Genomic DNA, 26,987 nt, shown 5'->3' with positions numbered 1-26,987 from the left:
ATAGATAAGTGTTTAATACTATGATGTAGAAAAAAAATAAACATCTTAGTTAGTGGTTTCATGCTGGAAACCCTAATTCAGAGTAGAAAGAAAAACTGGGTCTGTGGACGTATTTTATATTTCATACTTTAACATATTTTTGTTGTGTAATGTCAAATTCATTAGTAATAGTGCTTAGCTGCCATTGTTTCCGTAGAACCTGATGTACACTAGTTGTTGCTCATCACAAGTTTACAGTTTTGTTTTTTGTCTGTTTTTTCTTTTTAAAATTAGTCTTTGTCATTGTCCTTTAATAAAACTATTTATTTTTAAATACTTAAACAGAAAGCAAACTATTTGTGTGGGTTCATCACAGCACTGCCAGTGGTTCTGAAGTTGTCCCAGGCCTGCAGGCATCTTTACACTCTTTGCTTTGCTTAAAGATTATTGGTATGGTTATTGATTGGTTATTTTTTCGTTCTTTTTATGTTGAACGGATTAATTTTGCTTCTCTAAAGTCTAATATATATATATATAAAGTGTAAAGACCTAGTTCTTCTCTATCGCTCTGTATGGTTAAGTCTGTTTCAGTCGCCTTTCTGAATTAGGTTGTGCTACCAAAGTGTAATTTTTTTTCTACAAAAGATTACAGTCTGTGCTTTTATTGTGACAACAATGATGATGAATAAAGTATGTTCTGAAATCAGTGTGTTTTTATTCCCGTGGGCCCTAATATTGAGTCATCTGCCATGCTTGGAGAAATTCACCAGAGGGCGACAAAAGGCAAAGTCTCACTGGGGTTACTCGGTTCATCCTGCTCAAGGCATTTGCTTCACTAAGCATACGCTCTGCTGGGGATAAAAGCTTCGGACTGAATGCACTGTTTCTGCTTTGACAGGGAGTTCAGTGACAGCAAAGAATAGCGATGGTCGTTGAATCGGTACACTGTAACGTAGTAATGTCAAACACGATCAATTTCATTGTTTCACTGAAATGTGTTATGAGGCATTCAGGTCGTGGGAGAAAAATCGTGAATTCGCAATATGCGTTATTTGACGTTCAAAGGCACAAACTGGGGTTGAAAACCTGAGGTAGAAGAGCAAATCTGCACCCCAAATGCCTGACTTCTATCTTTTAGAATTAGATTGGGAATTGTTTTCACTGTCACAAAAGTAGAACTAAATTCAGTGCTGGATAGAGACCGGAAAGACTTTTTGCTCTCGTGGAAATCTTGTCATTAGCGTCATACCTTGCAAGAAAAGCAGTATAACATGGATGTATATGCATGCATGTGTCCATATGCAATTACACGAGTAGTATAAACTAATTTTTATATTCCAGTATTGCATTAAAATAAATTTTGAGGTACTTGAGCGTTTCTCTTTAATAGTAAGTATTTATATTAAAAGCTACTTTGCACTTGTACTAAGTTGTGTGTGTGGTGGAGGTGCAATATCGTACTTTTTATCTGATAGTTAGAAGTTTCTATTTTGATTTATATGGATAATGTGGTGAATTGTTACAGAACAGAGAATGAATGCTAGAGTTAAAATCAGCTTCACCTTAACCAACTATGACTGAAAAATACTAATTGCACTGAAAGCATGAATAATGTGATGCAGGCGTGTCAAAAGACTCCAATCCGACCCCAATAAAAACGTTGGAAAACATGAGAAAGGCATAAATTATGGACTTTTAACTGTATTTTCATATATAAGTTTTAAAGAATTATATTTACTGATAAAGGCCAAGCGTTTGCTCATTCTAGCTACACCAAATTCATAAGGCAATACATTATTTTTTACGACAGAGATAGAAATTTAGAAATAGTGGGCTTGACACTCATACGGTTAAGGCCAAAGAGTAGTGGTGACACTTCTTTCTCTTTTTTTTGACTACAGCAGTATTTATATATCATAAAGGAAAAAACCGGCCATGTTCTGTTGAAACTGTGCTTCTTTTTCTTATATAAAGACATCCTAATGATTCAAAGTGGGATGTATGTACGAGGTAACGTGAGTTAGTCATTCCTGATCTAATGTATCAAATGAAAGTATAACATGCACATGATTTATTTAGAGTTTTCAGCTTTATAACTTTTTATTATTTTACCTCTATTCATGCTTTTGCTTTTAAACTTCAGATTTTTAATTGAGAAATTTCTTGTAGTTCTACTGAATACTTCTTCCACGAAAAGCTAACAAACACACATATAAACATAGTGTTTGAATTAATTATTTTTTTTATAATAGTATATAGATTTATGCAGCCGTGTCTCTGTCAGTCACACATAATGTTTCAATTGCCTTTGCAAGACCGCTGAAAACCCTGCTTCCTCCCCTGAAACAGATTTTTACGACGGGCATTTGAATGCATCACCATATCCACACGATAAACTGCGGACATAAACACGCGGCGTATCGCCCTCTAGTGGCGTAGTAAGCTAACTGTCGGTTTGTGTTCGTCCTCTGGCTGATGATGAGCCCTGTGGCAAGTGAGAACTGGCAGGCGGCGCGCGCTCAGTACACGCGAGAAACTGAAGAAGGCCGTTGGACTCGTACGTTGTAAATTATGTACATAAGTTGCTGATATTTTCCGGATACACATGAATGGCGTGTTGGTCAACTTTGAGCCGACAAACCGAGCAGCGAGTGAGAAAATCTGTAGACCAACGGCAAGCATCGTCTAAACTGGATACACGTATCCCAAGTGCTCCGCGCCCGTGTCTCACACAGACCGAGGATCGACGACTCCGGTGGGGATTTTCAACCTGACAACACCGCGAGAAGCCTTTGAAATGTAAAGAGGAAAAAAACGACAGCAACAAGCGAACCTAGCGGAATTTTTATTTTTGTTTTGCCGAAGCTTTTTTATCATACATTTTTTGAGCGTGTGTAAAATATTTTTGTAGGCAGAAAGTCCAGTGTAAATCTCCTGTAAATAACACCAAGGTTTGTAGATAGATAGCCTACTATATCCAGTTTTCTGTGAGTTTGCTAGCTATTCAGTCTAAAAAACGCTGGACCGACGAGCTGCGATGTTGCATTTGGGTGAGTGATGTTTGTTGTTATTTTAATTTACAGTGCAGATAGTAATTTGCGTGATTACTGGACTGTGGTGCCCCGGTGGGGTGCTGTTGTTATTTTGTCCGTCTGTTTGGGCATTAAGAGATCGCTCAGGAGGTGTTTATCATCCACATAATATTCCATTTTAATTCACGCGGTGTTAAAACACTTAAGTGCAGACCTGCGGGCCCTCACACACCAACAGTGAGCCCATCATTCGAGTGATTTGAACTGTGCTCAGGGCAAGTCCTGGAGGTTTGATGATTTATTTATTTATTTATTTGTGATGGTGTCAGCCGTCTCAGTCACTATGCTCTCGCTTTGTATCGTGATTGTACTCTATGTTATGCGTGGCGTTTCCAAAGTCAGCTGAGCTATCTGCTAGCCAATAGCTGTACATCATGGTGCATGCACATCCAGGCATCACTGTGTTGGTACCATGTATTTATATACCTATGAATAACATACACGAACCAGTGAGTACTGCGTGACCGGCCACATCATGGGGGCTTTAAGCAATTTGCCAATTAATGTTAAAAAATGAAAATCACCCCTGCTGTCTCCCATCAGCAGCAAAAGGTATTGATATAATATTTATAAATGTATGCATTCCCTTAACTTCACCATTGATCTATATCAAAACAGTGGTTTTATCCAGCTGAGAGTAGTAGTGGTGCATCCAAAACATTAGAGAGGGCACTTCCTTCTTTAAAAAAAAAGAAAAAGGCTGACAGGTGCTAAACTCCTGAAATCAACACTATGCTGAGCTCAGAGTACTCCAGCATCCATGAAAGTTCAGTGACTGAGGGAATGGGAAGGCTCATAGGAACTCCAGGAGTGGTAAGCCAATTTAGTGACATGTAATCCTGTTTCAACTTTGGCTGATTAAGGAGCCTTTCCCGCACCTGGACCATAGGAATCTCTCAGAACTGGACAGCTCTGCTCGCCAAGGGGAATGAAAGAGAACAAACAAAAAAAAAAACAGGGTTAGATAACATATTCCCTCTCTCAGCGAACAGTACTCTGTGTGTGCTACCTACACTCTACTCTCCCATGCTTGACCTGGATTGGACAAAAGTCCTTGTTGTGTTTTCGGCCTTGCGTTTCCCTAATGGGAAGAGAACAAATAATTGTGTGTTTGATCCTGGTAACCAGGATTCGATATTTTTCATTGGGCTTCAGAGAAGAAAGCAACATGTGCGGAAGCACTTGTGTAGTCGAGGTGGAGAAATAATCACTTTAGTCTCAACTTTTTTTTCTTTTGTTGTGAAATTTAAAAAGTAATTATACCCGTTAAACACAGACACATCTGCCTTTATAGTTTATCCGTGGCCAACAGCTGAGACCTGTGTTGTTCTAAATAGCTTCCGCTTCACATTGGGCCCATTCAAATTTTGGCCAGCAGCTCTCAGACCTTGTGTTACCCCCAGCCTGTCTCCCCATATCACTCGGCCTCCATCTCCTCTTTAAATCTCTGTGGGACGGATTTGCAGTCGTGATAATTTGGACAGATTCAAGTTGTTGTATTGGTTATGTGTGGAAAAGTTAGTGTCACAGACAGGAAGTGGTTTCATGCGGTTAGGTTTTGACCTGCAGACAAGACATATTCAATGAATCAGTCACTTAAATGCAGCCAGATTTTTTCTTGTTTTTTTTCTTGCCAACTGGATCTTCTAAACATTTCTACTAATCCCTGACTCCCTGATACACTGTACCCGTGCTCATTCAGTCAAGGGATAATCAACAAAGGGATAGTATGCAAAGTTCTGCCTCTGACTAGACTAGACACATGCAAATGACCTGATAATACACTTTGCTATAATAACTTCATGCCTAAACTGCATCTGAAATACCAGTTTAGCCTTGGAAGTTTGATTAAAAGGCATTTGTTTTGTTATTTTTAATGAAGAACGAGTTGCTGGAAAAACTTTTTGCCCCGTGGTAATTGTGTCTCTGTAGTAATAGCGTTATTATCATTTCCATTCCAGAGCTGCTAGCGCAATCTCCCATTTATTTGCTTAATTAACTTTTTTTGATCTACATTATGCAAATGAAAAATAAAAAAATAGTGGAAGAATTCACAGTTTTCTAAATCCAGTGGTAATATTTTCACATGGCCTCTTCTGTCTTATTTTAACCGTGTGAGATAACCGCTCACATGAGACCAAGAAGAGCGAGTCCTAAGAGTCACGACAGGACATTTGGTGTTTATTGCTTTAAAAATGACGGGATTAATGATGAATGGAGAACTGAGCTCTGTTTATTTAAATATTTTTTAATAATTTAATTCTGTTTTTAGGCGTGCACTTAAAGTACGTTTATATGTTTATGGTCCTTTAACCTGCTCTCCCTCAGCCTCCTGCACCGAGTCGGGCAGCGACACAGAACACGCCATTGGAAACTATTCCTGCGCTAATATAATCACCTCGTGTTTTCAGCCTTTTCTAAACACTAAAGGCATTTCTCCACTCCTCTCCGTGCACAACTGTAGCTGCTTTTGTTGGTGCAGAAATTTAGCTATAGTCACTGCTTTCATTCACACAAACATTGGCACATATTTTATCAGGCCGCCCCCACCTTTTGTCTGTGCCAGCCCACCGCCCTCCCTTTTCGCTCTCTTGTTCTCTTTCACACACACATTTTTCCCACCCCTCCTGCCCCCCACCCCACCCCCACTCAACTCACTCCTTCCCTCTGCCTCTGCTGTCCGCCCGCTCCCACCAACTACAATCCCTTGCTGTACCCCTCGCCACTTTATAGTCACGCTCTTTTTTTCTTTTTTCATCTGTATGTCCCCCTCAATTGCAAAAACATAGCCGTCTGTGCTTACACGCACACAGGCACACAGTCCCCTGGCTCTTCCTTTGTATGCCTGCTTAATTTTTCAGCGGCTTTTTGTTTTGAGGGATTATTCTGCTTCCCTGTGAAGTGATTTATGGAAGTTGTGCAACCGGATTGCAGCATATTTGTTGTGTTTAAAGATATATGTTTGTCTAGACTACACAGAGCACATTTTTCCTGTGCTTCACACTTTTAAGCATAGAGGTCAAAGTTACAAGTGAAAACAAACAGAGGCTTCAGTGGGTGTTGAGAATAGAACAGAAATCACATCACTGAAGCAAAGTTGTCACATTGATTTTTGGTGCACATTTCAATAATGATTAGGCAGCTGCAGGTGTTCTCCCGTGCAGAAGCCTCACCGTAGCCTGCAGGGCGGGAGGATCGCTGCACGTCAGTTGTTTAGTTCTCATGTACTTCGGCGCTGATAGAAAACTGAACAGACAACGACTCTGACACGGGAACTTGATGCGCGCTACGCACCAGAGTCATTTTGCTGCCAAAGCAAGATGTCATAGTTTTAGCTGCAGCGTTGGTTTTATTATCTTCAACTTTAGTTTACCGCGCTTGCCCACACGGGCAGTTGCTTGGTCATTTGGCTGGTGTCAGGAAATTCCTCTCGGCATTCTTTCATTGAAAGGGGACATGCAGTTTGGGTGCTAGTGACAGTTTGCTTTCGTTGTGTGTCTGTGTGTGTGGTTTTTGTCTGTGTATAAAAGATACAAAGAGCGCTGAAGGGACAGAGGGAGAAAGTTTGTTCTAACCTGCCGTCTGATATCTGTATCGTGAGTCTATGTGGGCGTGTTTGGAAGGGAGACTGATCGGGTGTGAGAGACAGTGATGGTTGAACGTGTTTGATGTGCTGTGATAACTCTGTCCGGTATGTGGCTTTCATGGGAACTCCTTGCCCTGGGGACATGGGCAAATAAGCTCTTGCTTAAAGGGCAACTTCCCTCTCTTTATCGGCTGTTGTTTTTCCCCCTTTATGCTCCCTACATCCTGTTAGCCTTTACCTTTTTAGACTCACTGTACACTACAGTATGTCCTCTGTGGGTTACACAAACATACCCAGTTTTCTGTAGTTTTTTTAATCACTGTACAGCAAGTCTTTGATTAGATGCATGCTTTTTAGTCTATCTAGTGATAGTCCGGTACAGGGAGCAGCACTTAAATGAGTAGACGACTGAAAATGAAACATGTTATGATAATTGAATCAGTTCATACTTACTAGATTCAGCTTTTTAAAGCACGAGGATTTTCTGCTCTTTTTCTTCTGTGTTTATCATTTTAAATTTGGATACAAAATAATAGGGCCTCAATTTTGAATTTTAAACACATGAGACAGATACTGTTCACTTCATTAGTTCTTGAAACAGTGACACAGCTGTGCTTCTGTACACCAGATCAGTCAAGAAGTGATTGAAGTGCATACTTTCAGCTTTTTTTCAAGCGGATTAAGACAAATATTGCATTAACTGCTTAGGAATTACAGCTGTTTCTATATAGGCCGAAAAAAGAAATGAAAAACATGTTTGATATAACAGTTGTTTTTAATACTTCTATCAGCATTTACATTATCAATAAACAGTTCCACTTGCAACCATACATCTCCATGCCACAACATTGCCTCTGCCATGTTTGTAAATAATGTGCTTTTGCTCGTGAGCTGTTTTCTTTCTTTCTCCATACCTTTCACTCCCTTTCATTCTGGTAGAAGCTCATCTTGGTTTCATCTGTCTATGAAACTGTTTACTTTTTCAGTTTCTCCATTATTTTTTGTGTCGTTTTTTGCATGTTATAATGGCTGTAATTAGTAAAATACTGAGCTCCTAAACAGTAAATAAATACTTTTGCAAAACCACGTAATTTAAAGTGGTCTACACTTCTGTCACATACAGCAGCAAAATTATCAAAAAAGTGTCTCTGTCCAGAAACTTATGGACCTGACTGTGTAGGGTGCCTAGTCTTGCTAAAGGGTAAGGATAAATAAAATAGCAGCTGTCCCCACATTCTTTTCTCCCCTGATAACATTAAGAAGTACACTCTTGACTATTTGACAGATTCTTCTAAACATAGCTACAGGCTGAGAGCCTCTCACCAGAAGCGTTACCTGCAGCTAGTGAATGAAGAGTACAGGGGAGATGCTGCTGCAAACATTAGTTAATCTTCTATCAACTTAATTGACTATTTGATTCAAACACTGTTGATGTTTTTCTTTTAAACAAAAGTTAAAAGTAATAATAACAAACACATTTCTTAGTAATGTCAAGTAATTAATTTTTAGAAAATACAGAAAAGGGTAATATTACAAAGCCCTTTCTGAAAAAGCGGTAAAGTTTAAATGTAACTAATTAGGTTAATTAGATCAGTAACATGATTGGGGTATAAAAAAAGAGCTTAGTGGCAGAAGTTTAAAAATAAAAATAATAATAATAAAAATCACATCTGAAAGTTGAGGAACAATTTCTGAATAATGTTCCTCAATGTAAAATTTAGAATATTTTGTCATTATCTCATCATCTACAGCAGCGGTCTCCAACCTTTTTTGCGTCACGGACCGGTTTATGCCCAACAATATTTTCATGGACCGGCCTTTAATGTGTCGCGGATAAATACAACAAAATAAAACTAGTACCGGTACCGAAAAAAAGAAGATTTATTCATAACATACGTGAAAAGACCCAGGAAAACCGAGTTAAGGATAAAAGCAAAAACAAAATAACGCTGAAAACCGATAAAAACCCTGAAAACTATACATTTCACACCTGAGCCTCAACCCGGTACCAAACGACTAACGGACCGGTACCGGTCCGAGGCCCGGGGGTTGGGGACCGCTGATCTATAGTACATAATATCACCAACGGATTCAGGATCTGTAGAAATCTGTGTGCAAGGAACAAGGCCAAAAAGTCAATATTTCATGCTCATGATCTTCAAAAAGATCATGAGCATGTTTTAAATGCATTCTGTTATGGAAACACTCAATTGGCTCAGAAACACTGCCAGAAATGGTACATGAATACTGTGCCATCCATAAATGTGGGTTAAATCTCTGCCATGCAAAGAAGACCCAGGACTGTTAGAATCCTATATCAGACAAGAATGGTACAGAATTGCTCTCCAGTGGCCAGTCTCCTCAGTTCAGAGATGTTTACAGACTGTTGTTGGTCTTGTCCCAACTTTTTTGAGATGTGTTGTTACCATCAAATTCAAAATTATATGTTTTCTGTGTTTTGCTACGAATAGAATATGGGTTTACAGCATTGCAGTCTATGTACATTTTCCATAACGTCCCAACTGGAATTTGGGTTGTAGAATAGCCTCATATTTATTATTAACAACAGGCTAGTAGCTGCTGGACTTTGGAAAGAGAAAAAAACCCTCACTTGAGTGGTGCTGCTGATCAATCCATTTTCTTTATTACTTAATCTGTTTAATTGGAGAAGTGCAAGAAAAAAGACAGATGGAAGTATTGCATTTGGTGGATATTTGAATATTTTATTCATCAATCGGATTCCTAGAAAACAGCCTAAATAACAACATATTACATCACATTTAAAGGTTATTATTTGATGATTTTTTTACAATGTTTGTTTTCTTTCGTTATAGTATTTGGGTGTGTCTTGCTTAATGCTGATGATGGTTCCTCTCTTAGCTTACGTGTCTGTTCCTTGGAAATGTTGCTAAACTTGAATTGCTTGTTCTTCTGGAGCTTAGGCAGTTAGTCTACAGACAGTGTATTGTGCATTAGTTTGACTGACAGCTACTAGCATTGCACTTCAGACTCGCTGCGTTTGAGCCTGGAGACACAATAGGCTTGATGTGAGTGTTAATGTCATTGTAATAAAAGAGATAATGGCTGTTGTGAGCTTCCAGATGATTCCCCTGTGGTAACCGTGGGCTTTGTTCGAGCTTAAAGACAAGTTCAGATTTGCTACTGTGACATTTCAGGGTCTGAGGCCGTTTCTTCATAGCCAAGTCGCTGTAACCACAGATTGTTTGGGTGCCTTATTGCAGTAAGTTTCACATGTTCACTTTCAAATTAATATGTGTGAAGGTGTAAACTTATATTTGTTAATATCTTGAATTGGACTGCACTTCCTATCCACTACATTCCCATAACAATCCTTGTGTATGGCTGTTGTTGGTATCCATTAGTATGCTCTCTTCCTGTAACTTCAAATGCTTAGTCATAAGGTGACTTTGGGCCTTATTGCAACTTTTATTAGTAGTTAAACCCTGACTCTAAGATACACTCTCCAAAGCAACTCCAGGCTATGAGCCACTTAGAGATAATTTGCTGTAAGAAGGCAGGGGAGATACAATACCATGGGACAGGTGGGGAGTGATAGAGGAGAAGTGAAGATAAAGATGCCACTGGAAAGCTGCCCACTTCTGTCCACACAATGACACAAAAATCACCAAAAAAAACTAACAGCAATCAGGTACTTTTTATAGGAAGATCACTATTTCAGAAGAAACTTTGTTCACTTCTGCCTCACTTTACCAAAGGGCCAGTCAGTAGTTTCAAATTACACTGCTTTAAATGGTTCCCAGGGTATGAGTAATACTGTAGTGATGATAATCATAATCACAGTTGTGTAATCTTATGAGGCTTTTGTTGCATATGTGTGATAGTGTCTCTCAAACAGTTCAACAATCCCTCTGAGTATGAATTATTCACACTCAACCGAACTGGCCCATAGTTCATCATCCATTTTTAATGGTTGGGATTGTATACTCCTAACTGCAGCTTTCTGTTCACTAATGGAGCTGTTGAGCACAACTTCAGACGCTAGACTCTGGTAAACATGTGATTGACGATTGATGAAACCATGTGTGATCACTGAGCAGGCTCACGGGATATTCTTCAGAGACTCTTTGGTTTGATTGTACACAACTGAGGCGTTTGTTGTGTTAAAATTACAGATGAAAATTTGTCTTTCTTAAGGTTCACCCTCTGTGATTATGATGATATCTTGAAGTCATTCTTTCCATCCATTCACACTGGGCTGTTGGGGCTATTATATTATTCCAAGTGTATCTTATTAAATATAAAGAATGTACCAGTGTTTTTCTGATTTAAATATGTCAATCGACTGTGTTTTGTTTTTGTCTTGCAGGTTTACTTGAAGATTTCCGCATCAGAGTTTGAAATAATAACAGTGCTGCTTACCCCAGCTGGCTTGAAAAAAAAACCTTCCTGGTTTCCTGTGTTTGTTTGAGCCCAGAGATGTCTGATTCTACTTGATTAGCACCGAACAAGTCGCTCCTGAAGAAAATGTAGGCAATGTTGAGAAGGAAAGTGAAGATAGAAACTTTCCAGCTGTTGTGATCTCACCTGCTTCTGTAAAGCAGCAGAGTAAAAGAGTCCGAGGAAGACGACAGAGGAAAAGAGTGACAGAGTGACCAGTTTGATCAAGGACAGCCTTCACCTGTAGCAGTCGCTTAACACGTTAAAAGAAGTGAGAGGGTGACCACAGAAAAAGAGAGAGACGGGGACTGACGGAGGAACAAAGGTTTGGAGGAGGAGGTCTAGCAGGGGTGGGAAAGCCCATTCCCCATGGCTACTGACCCAGGAGAGCCCGCAGGCACCGAGGATTCCTCGGAGAAACCTGATGGACAGAAGGAGGAGGACCCGGAGTGGGAGGGCAGGGTCGACCAACAGAGGGAGAGGACAGACAGCACCCCTATGGACTCATCCTCCTCCCAGACAGAAGCAGGGAGAGCAGCAACAGAAGAAGATGGAGGAATCAGAGGAGGCGGCGGTGGAGGAGAAGCCTCCCAGGAGGAGACCGTACTCAGACCTATTTCATTCTCCACACCCTCCCTACCCATCGATACAGGTCAGAAACGACTAAGAAGGGAGAAGCGCTTCTTCAGGAAGAGTGTGGAGATTTGTGAGGAAGACGACGAGGTGGATGTGCCCACCTTGGCATCACATAGTGCCCCCCACCTGGAGCTGCGCTCATCAGACTCAGTCTTTAGTAGTAGTCCCCAGCAGCATGGGGTTGCTTCATCCTGTGCAACCGTGGGACATGAACCGTCTTGCACCAGCTCGGTCCATGAGCCTGGGAAAGATGCTCCTTCATCTGCACCTGTACCGAGGGGGAAGGAGAGGGACCGAGAACAGGAAGAGGAGGCAGAGATGAAAGCTGTTGCTACCTCTCCTGGAGGAAGGTTCCTCAAATTTGACATAGAACTAGGCAGAGGAGCCTTCAAGACCGTCTATAAAGGCCTAGACACCGAGACTTGGGTGGAGGTGGCTTGGTGTGAACTTCAGGTAAGACAGTCTGTTTTCTGGTTTTTTTATTATTCTAATCAGTGCACTTAAAGAACACAATGCCGTAGGTTTACTGATAATACTTATACTTTATTTATCCACTTCAGAATTTTAAACACAGTATTACTGTTGTAAAATGAACAGACCTGGAAATCTCAGCACGTAGTCTGCTTCCTATTCAGACTGTGTGACTGCAGCTCCGTGGAGACTGAGGTGAAAACGAGGAGCATCACTTGTAGCTGAGTGACAGCACACAGTGAAAGTGGAGGCATTGCCTTTTCTAGGACTGTATGAATAATAGAATAGACTGTCAGCATATCTTCTTGTTGTGATAGGTGTCCTATCAGAAAGACTATGCCATGCATTTACCTGAATTGTATGAAGGTGATTATTGTTTTTCAGGTTTGTATCAATGCTTGTCATAGGCGTAGTGATCAGGAAAGAAACATCATGAAGGGGATAAACGGCCTCTGCCTTGCTTTGTAGAAATAAATTATTAAACAAGCTGTTTCTTCTTGTAATCATGCAGTCTAATGCATGATTACAAGTACTAGGAGAAGATAAATTAATGTTTGCATTATTTGTTTTTGTATTATTCCTTTAGGTGTAACCAGGTCTACAAAGCACAGCCTGTCTGTTGTTTATGAAATGGAATTATGAATGAGATGTATTTTGTGAGAACAGAGTAAATAGGAGGACTGTAGCATATGTAGGGGTGACTGCACCAAACATCACTCTGAGAAAGTCTTTTTCATGCATTGTAATTGAAGTGGGAGGAAAATGTCAAATTATTATAAATGTTTAATATGGCTCTTCTGTCACAGCCTTTACACGCTGTAGCCCACCAAACGTAATTATGTGGAGAAGTAATGGGAAACATTGTTATATGGTGTGAATATTAAATATGGTGGGAGGCAGCCTCGTGGAGGAGCAAAGAAATGCATCCCTCTGACTCTTAGCCTCACAATAGACAGCAGTGTTACAGTTAGCCATCTGATCTGACTGCTGGCTTTGTGTGAGGAAAGTCAGTCATGTGTTTGGTTTGGAGCTAATTCCAAAACAAGAGCCTTGGCTAATCCTTGAGATCAGGCTCTTTCTGTTGGACTAACAAGCAGCAGGAATGCCCTCATCACCTTTTCTGGTATTACTCCCAACACTTACTGAAACAGGTTCACATCAGCAGTTGTTCAGAGCTACTTAAATAATCGACTTGCCCTTTTTTGGGGAAATTTACAGAGCTTGCAAAGGTAGCATCAATATAGTATCAATGTTAGAATTGTGTTTTGCCACCAGACAGTTTTTTGTCATGACATCAGCAACAACTTTTTTTGAGATCATTTTTTCAGTGTTAAACTTCACCCATCCAGTCCTACTGAGAACAGCAAGTTTTGGGGGTAATTGTTATAAAACAGGCTGTTTCAAACCAAAAGTATTAAGTCATTAATTAGATTTTGTATTACAAACAGATAGTAAATCGAGAAAAACAAACAGACTGTAATTCTGACACACAGAGCAACAGCTAGGAGAAGGGAAAAAGGCAGCGTGTGAGAAAGAAAAGTGACAGACACAGGAGGTGATCGTGAAGGGGAAGAGAAGGAAAGACAGAGGGGGACACAATGAGCCAAACACAGGATTACCATGGCATCCCTCCCAGTGAGCAGCCATGTAGCTAATGCTAAGCTACCGTACGCAGGGAGACACATGAACACACACAAACGTGCACATACACAGAGGCAGTACACAGAGGTCTGGTCACACGCCTATAGATGCATCCAGTGCAACATTCAGTGCAACATTCTAGTCACTCGGTGCACATGATCTGACCCATTAAGTCTACTCATGGTTTCAATGTTTTCAGGTTGCCATTGACTAAACAAAAGTGATCATAATAATAATGACTTCAAGCCGTGATGGCAATGATACGCTTGATTAGACAGAGTTGATGTGGGACATTAATTTGGTCCTAATAACGAATGCAGTGTGCAATGTCAAAAAAACTTCAAACAGTGGTCGTCCTATTTTAAAACACAGGGAATCAATAACAACTATATAGGTTGAACAGGATGATAAATGACTTGTACATGACTAGCCAGTACGCTGTTTGATGCTGTCCACTTTACTGTGAGACTGCAGCCTGGGAGCACCAGACTCCTGTCCTCCTGTGACCATAAAGAAAGGGAAGCCGGGGGATTAGCTGTCCAAATGCAGCTTGAATGAGTGGGTAATTAAAGTTCACAGTGTGGACACTATCCCTCTTCTTTCCTTCCCTTTCCCAGGGAATTCCACACCTCACAGAGCAGAGCTGTACATCGACCTTGCTATTGCTTCAGTCGTATATTGCCATCCATATGTGTTTGTTTGAATCCCATAACTGGGAGCTGTTGCCCTCTTGTCTGTCTGTGTCAACATATCACTGTATGTGTCTGCCTGTCACCCTCCCTCTCTCTTTCTCTCTCACCCCACTTTCCCCCCTGCACCCGTACTCTCCCCCATCACTTTTTTGTCTGTTTGAGTGAGCATGCAGAGTGATCCAGGGAGTTAATTACAGTGGGTGCCTGTCAGGCTGGAACAAAAATCCTGCACAGACAGCATAACTCGGGAGGCAGAAACCAGACTGGTTCAACCCAGTCATCCCAGACAGGTCCAGCACACCCCAGGCCAGTTACATTCACAAGACTACAAGCGTTTAGTACTGAGGTTAACAATAGTCACCACTTTGGGTTTGGTGATTTTACTTGTTTTGTTTCAGAGAATTTTAGCTCCATATCAAAAGGTAAATGTCAGCTTAGGAGGCTGCCTTCTCCAAACACTGTGCCATGTGTGCTGGCTTGGTAAAGACTGCATGCAGTCAAGTCTAACAGTTTGGAAGTGATAAGAGATTTTTAAAAACCAGCCAGATTTTTTTTGTTAACTGTCATATTGTATATGTTCTATTAAAAACTGTCAATTTTGCAGTGATCAAAGTATCTTAGTGAACGTCAACATGCTCATTGACTTGCAAAAGGTGTTTATTCTGGATATACTTCTTTGGGTTGGTCTGATATGATAACAATAAAAACAATAAAGGGAGGAGTCGGGATTGTGTTTGTTGTTTCTCATTGTGAAAGACCAGTCTGATCAGGAAAAGCAAAGACATAGTAATGATGGGTGACTAAAATTAGTTCAGGCTAAATCAAATAGACTACAGCCAAACTGACTAGACCGATTGGATCAATCTAATCAAACTGGCCAGGCACATATTTGCTGGGTCTGATAGTTGACAAGTGTCCCTGGGGCTGTATCCTCCCCCCAGAGTCTTTATTACCTAACCAGCAACCAGAGATTCAGTTGCTATTGATTGCTGGAAACATTAACCGCATAACACTACCATTAACTGTATAGCTTGATTAGAAATCAATAAAAGGTTAGCACTGGTGATCCATTTTTTATGGTATGATAATTGTCAAAGGCAGCACATTGAAAATAATCTGTTTGGTCAGATAGCAGTCAGTTATCACACCATTTCATCTGAAGAGTACGTGTCTGGTTTGACAACATGCCGAACCAGAAATCTGTGAAGAATGTGGGACTAGCAAAAAGTTTGGTTTGTTTTGAAAACAAAAACGTAGACATTATAGTATAAAAGTATAGTCTCTACCACTGCACAACAGTAAAACAAGAAACAATTGAACACATTTCTTGTAGTGGTAAAGGCCTGCGTGTTGGCTAAAGGCTTCTATAGATCTTTGTAAACCTGGCCCACTGGCCTGGAGTCTTAATCTGGTATGCAGGCAACCCTTTTGCAGCAATCTGTCTTGTTAGTTTGGGCTGTTGGAGCTTAGAGTAATCTAATCTTAGCCATCCACCACCTTAAAACGCTAACTGCAGGACAAGATACGGTGCATGCACCCTGATAAATGTATAAATATACGCCTTCAGTATGAATAACGCTCCAAATTAGTCCCCTTTATCCTGCTATAGCCATCTCAGATAAGAATATAACCCTGTGTATGTGATACCCATACAGTGCTTGCCAAAATAGATGGTTTAAGACTCACATGGTGCATTCATGATCCCAGCTTCATGCCGTCGACTTATGTACTTTGTAAGCTATATCCTGCCCATTTACCCTGGTGTTTTATGAGGCTACTTAATAACCCGCGGCTTGACCTTCTGCTCTACCAGATGTCTGATCCAAAAAAAATCTCACGGTGCACATGGTGCTTAGATCTTATTCTGTTTACTGATCTATAGTACTGACGTCCCTGCCACAGATGCACCATGTAAAAAATTACATGATGTTGAAAGTTTTAACAAAATAAGAGGAGCATTACAAAGTATTACATACTTAAATATTTTGTGCAGTAACTATGGCCAAAATCAGTCATTATAATGCAGGGTGAAATAATTACTTCACATGTCTGAGACAGTCTCTCTACAATTACCATTGTGGGCCCATCTATGACACACTTTAACTAAAAACTGAATATCGAAATATTTCTGAAAGAGAAAGGTTCCTCCTTTTAGGGATCACCACAGTGGATCAACTGCCTCTGTCTCACCCCATTCCTAGCATCCTTCTCTGTAACACCATCCCTTATCCAGTATATCTACTATCCTTCCTCTGCACATGTCCAAACCCTCTCAGCTTTACTTCTCTAACTGCTTAACCAGAGTTACCCAGAGTTACTGCTGTCTTTTTGGTAGTTCCACAGTCTTCAAATCATACATCATACATAGAAGACTGACACTAGGAGTACAATAGGTTTCTGGCCTCTGCCATGCTTGGGTAACTAATATAGTAGACAAGCAAACAAAATAAATACAGTAGGAAGTAGTGTACAAGTTTTATTCATAATCCTGATGACTATTCTCCACCTTTTCCAGTGTACACATTGAAAAACAAGTGCATATAATTTTGAGTTTTCTTGTTAACGGTCCAAAGTATTAAGAATAACAGTGCTGGAACTAAATTCATTGTCATTCCATCTGTATTTATTTACACAGTATACGTGTAAATGTTGAATTTTTATGATTTCTCTATTTGAAAGCAGAAATGTGGAACTGCCTGTGTGTTTATGTTGCTTTGTCATTTAATTAATGGTTAACAAATTGCTCTGCAACTGTTTTTCTTTCCCTCTGGTGTCTATTTGTCATTTTGTTTGCAAACTCTTTGTCTGCAAATTGCTGTTTTACTAATGCATTATTTGTACTGTCATATCTATCCATTTATATTTTTGACCGTTAATCTAATTCAGCATCTCAGGGTGGTGGAAGAAAGGGCAGCATTCACCTTGGACACAATGTCACTGCATCACCGTCCCAACACAGAGTGATAGACAGCCCTTCACAGCAATAACCGATTTATAATCACCAATTAATCGAACAATATCAGACTTTTGTGATCTTTTGGCTTATTAATAATACACTTAGAGGGATTTCTTCATTGATGCTGTCCCTCCATTTATGAGAATATCAGTGTGAATGTGTGAGCTGGTTCACAGTGGGCGGTAGGCTTGTGTGAGTACGTCTAGACAGATATTAACTGAACTCTTAATAACCTTTGCTGACCCTAAGAGTGGCTGATGATGCAATGCTCTGTGGGGAGACAAAATAGACGCTAAGGAGGCAACAGACACAGTCACACTGTTTCACAGCGTGCCAGACAATGAGGTAGACTGGAGCTCTGAACGAGGACACAGACAGTACTCCCTGACAAAATACAGCACAGCATGAGCACACGCGAAAATATGAGAAAAGGTAGAAGCAGGCAGCATTGAGACTCACATTTGCATAAGAATGCTCATACATAGTAACATGACAGACTTAGTAGTAAACACAGGAAGGTGTAAGGGCAAAGCTATTCTGAGGAACTAATTCTTAGTGAGTGCAAAAAGGAGCAGCTTTTTTGTTGATGCTTCTTCTCCGTTGAGAGGGGAGGGTGAAGAGATTGCTTAATATTTACAGGACACCAAACCACTATTGACACAGAGAGCAAAGGTGCTCTGAAAAAATAAGTACAGAGCTTTTAGTGTAGGCAGAAAAATGTATATCAATATATAAAGTGACAGAAGGCTGTATAACAGGATATCGACATTACATGAAAATCTGTTGATCTGTGTCCAAATATCTGCAGTACTCCACCTCCCTGTGGGGAGGCGGGGTTTGTGGGGGAAAAGCAAGCTTAACATCAATGAAATCGATTAGTGGAAACCAAGTGTTATGATGACTTCTATTTATAGTGAGGTCTGTTTGTGACACAGTAGTGGCTGCCACCCAACTTCCCCATTGATAATAAGTGAAACATACTGTATTGTTTGTTTTTATTTCTTCCTAAGTTCTTTGCATAAATGGCATAAAATTAGATTTTTTTAATAATACAAAACCATGACACGTAACTTTCCTGTTAAACCTGTCATAATTCCCTGAAATAGCAGGTCCAAGGTTAATAAAGCTCAAATGACCGCATACCTGAAAAGACGGATACATGGATATAGCAACAGTTGTTAATGACAACGTCTAAAAATACACACTCACTTAGCGGAGCCAGCAAAGTCATCTCTCACTGTGAAATGCTTTAATTGACAGTTTTATGTGACTCTTAATAAATTCTCGAATCACTATCACAACATAGCATATTCTGAAACATTTTCCCACCTGCTGGGAACTTCATGTTCGTGTATTTTCTATGTGAATAGAGTACAGCAAATTATATTAATTAAAGTGTTAGTATTTTAAGAAAAAGCAGTATAATGTCTGGAAATGTAAAAAGAAGAAAACAAACATGCTTTATATATTCACAACAGAAGAAAAAACCTTATGCGATCAATCTTAGGGATTGCAAAAGACTATATACCAGTGTGTAACTGAGGGATTAGTCAGTGCTATCTCTGTTCCTATAGGAAGCTGCTTGTGCCAGTGAACTGTATTTCTGCAACAGCCATTCTGTCCGCCATACTAGGGATGTGTGGCAGATGCAGTAGAAATGTGTTTTATAAAGCCAGTGACTGGGTGTTGTCTTTGCAGAGCTACATCTATATGCTGCTAGCACCATCTAGTGGCAGTAGGTGTTATTGCTTCATTATGGGAGTGCTGTCCAGGGCAGGCTTACGTTTTGGGTTCCTGTGAGTAGTCACGGAGTAAAGGAGTGAAACAGATGCTGAGGCTCATGACGTGACATGTACCTCCTATTTCAGGATCGCAAGCTGACCAAGGCAGAGCAGCAACGCTTCAAAGAAGAGGCAGAGATGCTAAAGGGGCTTCAGCACCCCAACATCGTCCGCTTCTATGATTCCTGGGAGTCTGTACTTCGTGGAAAGAAGTGCATTGTACTAGTCACTGAACTCATGACATCAGGAACACTCAAAACGTTAGTGTAACCTATCTGCTACAGATCGCTATTATTGAGTCTATGTTTATTATGTTCTAAAAAATGAATTATTTCAGTTAATCTATAAAATTTGTTAATCCACATTCATTTGTTTGTCTTGCCAACACCTTGATACTCACTTCTGTTAATGCATTTGATGAATGGAGATTATTCATACTGCAAAACACAGTTTTTATTGTGCATAGAGTTAATGTACTATTAATTTGGACAGATGTGTTGCTTTATACAGAGATCTATAATGTGTTTCAGGTGAAGTGTCATCACATTATCACAACACATTAAAATTCAGGAAATATAAGTAATTCATAATATTTCGCTATCGCTGTCAGTGTTTTGACACGTTTTGTCTATTGGTTGTTTATTACAATATCCTTTGTAGTTTGATTACTTTTATTCTCTATCCACAGTTACCTGAAGCGCTTTAAGGTGATGAAACCCAAGGTCCTTAGAAGTTGGTGCAGGCAAATTCTGAAAGGCCTTCACTTCCTTCACACCAGGACTCCACCAATTGTCCATCGGGACCTCAAGTGTGACAACATTTTTATAACAGGCCCCACAGGATCAGTCAAGATCGGTGATCTGGGACTGGCCACTCTTATGAGGACCTCCTTTGCAAAGAGTGTTATAGGTAGGCTGCTTGCAGTTTATAGATTGAATGCTTTTTAGATCACTCATGCCCGGTCTCTATAAGATTAAGGCCTTTCCTCTGCATTCAGCACTACTGAGATTTTACAAAGGTCTCACTTAACTTCAGTAGACGTTAGGGGTGGAGGGAAAAATCGATACTGTGTAGTATGGTGATATTTTGTTTGCTAATAATGTATCGATACAGGTACAGCAGAAATCGATATTTTGTTACAAAAAGGTTTTTGTGCTCTGACTTCAGAGCTTGTTGATCCTTTTCTGAGCAAGAATCCTGACATTCCTTCACTGTCCAAATGTGACAGTTTACTTATTTTAATTTAAGACATGTTTTATTTTAATTAAGTTTAAAACTTTTTTATTTAATGTAAAATTATATTTTGTTTTAATTTACTTTCAAATTCTTCAGTTGCTGAAGGGGCTGCATAGTTTTCATAAACTGCATAGTTCAGAATAGCTATAATTGTACCAGATGGTTGATTCAGTTAAGTTGGACTAGACTGTAATACAAACCGTTCAGTTTGTCAACAATAAAACTGAAATGAGAGAAAGACTGAGTGTGAGACTTTGATATTAGAGAAAATGAATATTGATAAAGTTTACCTTTATGTACAGAATCTGAATATCGCAAAATATTTTAAAAAATTGCAATAATATCGTAACGTGCGTTAAGTATTGTGATAATATCGTATCGTGGGATGTATGGTGATTCCCACCTCTAGTAGACGTATAGTTTATTTCTATGTTAGTGGTGAATGTAGAAAGAGGGCACTGATGATGAAATGCCAGCTCTCTTAACCTGCAGAAGCAGTGCCCAGTAAAGATAAATTAGATGATGAGTAAGTAGATTATTATCAGTTTGAAAATTCTTACATTGAGTCTGAGGAAATTTCTGCTTTGTGGAGGGTATTACATCACTGTAAATACAAACTCTAATCTGTAGTGAAATAATATTTAGATGTTTGGGTTGTCATAGAGTACTGTTTGGTTTGAACAGGAACCCCGGAGTTCATGGCTCCAGAGATGTATGAGGAGCACTACGATGAGTCTGTGGATGTATATGCCTTTGGGATGTGTATGCTGGAGATGGCTACTTCAGAGTACCCCTACTCTGAGTGCCAAAATGCTGCTCAGATCTATCGCAAAGTCACAAGCGTGAGTCTTTGAAATATTCGCAAGCAAACTCTATGCATTTGTGGTGATGATGCATAAGGGTCTAACTGATTGTTGTTTTATTTAATTGGGATCTAAACTATTTGGCTGAACTCTGAAAACGTTTTAATTGTTAAATCCAGGACTTAAAATCCTAATTACATAAGTTCCTGTAGAATACAATGAATTTCCTGTTTCTTTTTTTTCAGGGTATAAAACCAGCCAGCTTTGACAAAGTAAATGACCCAGAGATCAAAGAGATCATTGAAGGCTGCATTCGTCAGAACAAAAGCCAGAGGTAAGCAGAATTTGCTTTCATAACACTATGGCATCCACTCTATTATGCAGAGTGACTGGTAATGTGATCATTAAACGTCCCAGTCTCTTCTATCATCGAATTCTCCTTTCTTGACAGACTCTCCATTCGAGACCTGCTGAACCATGCTTTCTTTGGGGAGGACACAGGCGTCCGGGTGGAACTAGCTGAGGAGGACACAGGCATCCAGGACTGCCTGGCTCTCCGAATTTGGGTTGAAGACCCCAAGAAGCTGAAGGGGAAGCACAAGGACAATGAGGCCATTGAGTTCAGCTATGACCTGGAGAATGATAGTGCTGAAGAAGTGGCTCTAGAGATGGTAAGGCAGGAATAATTAATGCCTGACAAGCTGATTGGGTCCGTAGGTGTCAGGTACTGTTGACTGGGAAAGGCTTTGATTTGATACTTAAAAGCTTAAATGCAGGTTAGGAATTACAAGCCCTTCACTTTATCTATCAGCCACATCAAGATTTCTCCAGCTGATCTAGATTTCCTCTGCTGACATTTGCCCATTAATTAATTACTCTGTCTTTGCCTCTCTACATTACAGGTGAAATCAGGCTTCTTTCATGAAAGTGATGCCAAAGTGGTCGGAAAATCCATCCGGGACAGAGTGAACCTAATCAAAAAGTCAAGGGAGCGTCGACAGCAGCAGGTCCTTCAGCAGCAGGGCTTTGAAGAACGAAGAGACTCCACTCTCACTTCCTACACCTTTACTCATCCATCTTACCCATCCTCGCTGGTGCAAGGGGCAGCTGGACACACGGGAGACGGAGGGGGAGTGCAGGAGTCCGAGGAGCTTCCTGAAGTGGACCAACATGTCAGGCAGCAAAATATTTTCAGTGGGGCAACCCTAAATATGCCAGGTACAGTGTGCTCCATAGTGACATATCCCATGTGCCAGTGCTGATCAAAATGTATCCATAGGAAACAATTATAATGGTGACATTTTAAATGAAAATTTAAAATACATGAATATGATTTGAACAAGTACTTTTTGTGTAGTCTGAATTTTTATAGTGTCTTATTTTTTAAATGTCTTCAACTACTCAGAAGGGGAGAGCATCGGATCTGCAAGCTGTGAATCTTATGCAAGTGGACAGAGCCAGGCATACTCTCTGCAGGGGGACTCGTATACCCACTCACAGACCTCATTACCCACAGTTGCATCTGTAGGTGTATTTTTATATCTTACTGATAAAATGATTGTTTTTTGAACTTAAATACTGTATATATATATTTATATATGTATTCATCATTTTTCTTGCACAACAGAGCACTGGTGCATTGCCTCATCCTCAGATGCCCCCCATTGGTGAGAGTACAAGTGTTGCTACTTTACCTCTTGGGCCGAGCGTTAGTATGACAAGCATGTCCTTAGGACAAAGTGGAGGAGGACCCATGGGTCAGACATTTCTTCACTCCGGTACCGTGGTTCCGCAGGTATCACCAAGTGTACCTCAACAATACTTTCAGGTGAAAATGGTGATAATGTGCAAACTGACAGCCTAATAATAATAACATAGGGGCAATGAAGGCTAACATTAATGTTAATGTGTTCTTTTCCATATAATAACTGTTTGTGCCAACATAAATCATCCTCATAATCATCTGAGATTCGCCATCTGGTTTTACACTACACAGGGTTTCCCCCAGGAAGTTGTTTGTCAGAGGTGGTGAGATGTCTCTCTCATTAAATGCTATATTACCTTGGAGTGTGAAATTGTGATTCTGGTTAATTTTGTGGGGAGGCAGCCAACCTCTGCTGTAAAGCACTGTGGGACACCCTGATTAAAATTAAATGTGTTGATAATTGATGCTTCTTTCCAAAGCTTAATCTTAACCCAATTTTTCTGCTACTTTCTTTTCCCCCTTCTTTCAACTCCAAACATCATTCTGCCATTGACACTCAATAGTCACAAACATTCCCATCAGATGATTTTCAAACCGCCACTCCCCACGGATCAGTTGCCCCTTCACAGCCATACATACCACCTGTTTCCCCACAGGCACCCATTAATGTTCTCACTGCATCCATGCCAGTCAGTGATACTGCTGGACTAGCAAGGACAATTGTGCCCCACGCTCAGCAGACCCAACACCCTGCCACTCCCATGCAGATCACTGACATCATTTCCCAGGCCGCACCCCAACAAACACAGTCTGTCGTGATCCCCCAGCAGACTATTGTCCCACAACAACAGATGGGAATGGATCCCCAGACCTCCACTCTTCATTTGCAGCAGCAGCAGCCACAACTGCAAATAGGGGGGCAGTCAGCTGAGCTTGAACAACAACAAGTTACTGCCGCTCAGCCTGCAACAGAACAGCATCAACACAGCCTTTCAGCTACGTCCATCGAGAAACATCAGTCTGAGACTCAGCAGCAGATCTGTGTACAGCAGTCTGCCCCACACGTCCAGCCGGCTTCACAGCAGCATGTGTTCACACCACAAACAGGTATGGAGCAGCGAGCTATGCAATCAGCAGGGGATCCCTGTGAACAGATAATGCTACAATCACAACAACAGCTTCAGCAACAGCAAACTTTGTTACAACAGCAGCAGCAAAAAGAGCAGCAGCAACAAGCTTTACTGCTTGAACAACATCAGCTGTATGTCCAGCAACAGCTTGATCAGCAACAACAAAGAGCACTGCTTCAACAGCAGCAGCAAGCCCAGCTACAGCAGCAGCAAGCGCTTCAACAAAAGCAACTGTTGGATCAACAGCAACAAGCTCTCATTCAGCAGAAACAAGAGCAGCAGCAACAAGGTCTTGGACCGCAAGAGCAACCAATTTTTCAGCATCAGTTAGAGCAACAACAACCAAAGCAACCTCCTTCACAGCAACAGAGTCAGTTATATCAACAAATTGGACAGCGCCAAACTGGAACACAAAAGGAAACAGAGAATCAGCAACAAAGCGGGCGAAACGAGCAACAAATTGTATTGCAGCAGCATCCCCAGCAGACGCAGCAGCAGAATGAACAACAACTGCAACAGCAGGCCTTGATCCGGCAAATGGAACAGCAGCAGGCGCTGATACAACAGCAGTTAATGCTACAGCAGCAGCAGCAGCTTCAACAGAAAGCTCAGCTGCAGCAACAAGAGCAGCAACAGGCGCAACTCAAACAGCAGATAGAGCAGCAGCAGCAAGCTCTGTTGCAGCAACAGTTAGAGCAGCAGCGTCAACAGCAAGTCCTGTTACAACAGCAAGCAGAACGATTACAGCAACAGGCTCTAATGAAGCAGCAGTTTAAAGAGCAGCAGCAAGCTTCCATCATTCAACTTCAGCAAACTGAAAAACACAAAGCTGTCCCTATGCCACAAAGCAACAGTGAGCAGCAGATTCATCATCAACCAACCGATATGCAGCAGATGTGCATCCCACAACTGAACTCTACTCAGTTTACACCTCATGCTTCTCAGATGATAGAGCAACAGCAGCAAGTAGCACTGATGCAGCAGCAGCAGGCATTTGTTGCCCAACCACAGCAGCACACATCTGTAATGGAACCTCACATATCAGTTGGCGCACCAGTCAGTACTGAGGTCATTCATCACCAAACTTATATTATATCTCAGGGCCAAGTGCCCATGATCATTCCTACTACTGTTCAGACGCCTGCAAGTGTCCCAGCTCAAATCCTTACACAGCAAGGACAAAGTGAGGCTCAGCCCCAGAACCAAGGCCAGAGCCCAGCCAAGTTTATAGCTCAGTCTGCAGCCCAAGCACCTCAAGCTATGACAGAGGGCCAGGTAACTAACCCATTATCATTGATTCAGGGACACACACAAGTCATCCAGAGCCAGCAGGTTCCTTCCCAGAGTAGTTACCCTGGGCCTGTTACTCCCACACAGAGTCAGGTAACTTCTCAGCCAATCCAGGCTCATCCTCTGACCACAACCTTTACTCAGTCACAGCCACTGCATGGCCAGGTCCCAAAGGCTGATGTTCAAATGATGGGTCAACAAAGTCAAACTACTGTCCAGCCTCCAGGTGCAGTTGCTTCAATCCCCAGTCAGATTCAACATGAAACTCTTATTCAGCAAAATGCTCAAATGCCAGCGCTCACCCAGCCCCAGATCCAACAACAAACTCAAGGCCAGCAAGCCAGCCAGTTGCATGCTCAGTCTGCTGCTGGTCCTCTGACCAGTCAGTATGTCCCTCACCCTACCCAGCAAGCCATACCACCTGTACAGTCTGATATAACTCATATTACCCAACGGCTGGAACAACAGCACCCAGTAATCCAGTATCAGCAGATGATTCTGTCACCTGGCTCAGCTGGAAGTTGTGGAACTAAAACAGATGGTCTCAGTTCAGTAGCTGCTCCTCTTCATCCTATACAGACCAAACAAGCACACGTCCCAGGCCAAAGATCACTACATCCAGTTGTTCAGGGTGACCCTTCAGTAATTCAGTCCATCTGCCAGCCTGCTGTTCCTCAGTATACCGAGCAGTACCAACAACAGCTGCAGAAGCTTTCTCACGTGCAGCAATCTCTCGCCATGCCACCCCCACAGACCCAGCTACCGGCACTACCCAGCTCAACTCCCGTTCAGCAACCACTTCCTCTAAAACCAGCTTTGATAACCTTTGACGAGAGTCAGCTTCCCTCACAGTGTCAACCTACTTCCCCTCTAATGACCATTGCTCCCGGACAATTAGGCCCCAATAATGTGGCTGAGCCTCAGTCCCAGGGCAACACCCTGTCTCTGTATAGCCACCTAGTGCTAGGTGCCCCTCCTTCTCCACAGCACCATCCCACGCAGATGCCACCAGCTCACGCACAAACACAAGCCAGCAATCAGGCCCAAGCACACTCTCAAACACAGATACACACTCAGACACACTCTGAGACGCCTATATCTGAGCAGCCTGTTTTGCCCCATGCTGTCTTTCCTACACAGCAAGTGCCCCTAAGCCCTTTGCATACCTCATGTCCTTCTACACTATCATCTCTTACATCCCTGCCATCCACCTATCCTGCTCTTGCCCCTGCTCCAGAGCTGCCTACATCTTCACCAGCAGCCCAGGTAACCTTACCAGCCCAAGTCGACTTTATGCCCACCTCCCCTCTGCCTGTTACTGCTCTACAATCACTTGATTCTAATGCCCCCAAACCCAAACTGACCCAAGGCTCGCTGCAAGACTGTGACCTTTCCCTGCTGGGCATTGCTCAGGTACAAGAAGTATGAAAGTTTGCTTTATAAATTTGATAATAACTTTACTGACATGCTGGCAGAATAAGTAAGAATACTGCTAAATCTAAATATTTGAAAATAAGCTTTGACTGCACCTTTTTGATTCATACTAACAAATTTTGATTCCTAAGTGTTC

At 41.2% G+C, this 26,987-nt stretch overlaps 1 protein-coding gene across 4 annotated transcripts in view; it reads left to right on the top strand.

Moving 5' to 3' along the window:
- Window positions 1-2,427: 2,427 nt before the first annotated feature.
- The window catches only part of wnk3 (WNK lysine deficient protein kinase 3), a 37,781-nt gene continuing 13,221 nt past the window's right edge, over window positions 2,428-26,987 (top strand). For 2 of the 4 annotated variants that reach the window (XM_006785616.3, XM_006785615.3), the window contains exons 1-11: window positions 2,428-3,029; window positions 11,006-12,165; window positions 19,341-19,513; window positions 19,942-20,162; window positions 21,174-21,331; window positions 21,538-21,626; window positions 21,744-21,963; window positions 22,195-22,510; window positions 22,698-22,816; window positions 22,920-23,120; window positions 23,561-26,839. In XM_006785616.3, the coding sequence (XP_006785679.2) occupies window positions 11,446-12,165; window positions 19,341-19,513; window positions 19,942-20,162; window positions 21,174-21,331; window positions 21,538-21,626; window positions 21,744-21,963; window positions 22,195-22,510; window positions 22,698-22,816; window positions 22,920-23,120; window positions 23,561-26,839 (5,496 nt within the window). In that variant the 5' untranslated portion in view covers window positions 2,428-3,029; window positions 11,006-11,445. The remainder of the gene's footprint in view (window positions 3,030-11,005; window positions 12,166-19,340; window positions 19,514-19,941; window positions 20,163-21,173; window positions 21,332-21,537; window positions 21,627-21,743; window positions 21,964-22,194; window positions 22,511-22,697; window positions 22,817-22,919; window positions 23,121-23,560; window positions 26,840-26,987) is intronic. The other 2 variants (XM_035905493.2, XM_087834354.1) reach the window with 2 other exon arrangements.

The sequence above is a fragment of the Neolamprologus brichardi genome, chromosome 20 (genome assembly GCF_056152115.1).
Source record: "Neolamprologus brichardi isolate AB-2024 chromosome 20, ASM5615211v1, whole genome shotgun sequence".
Taxonomy (NCBI): domain Eukaryota; kingdom Metazoa; phylum Chordata; class Actinopteri; order Cichliformes; family Cichlidae; genus Neolamprologus; species Neolamprologus brichardi.
This window is presented reverse-complemented; position numbering and strand designations above follow the sequence as displayed.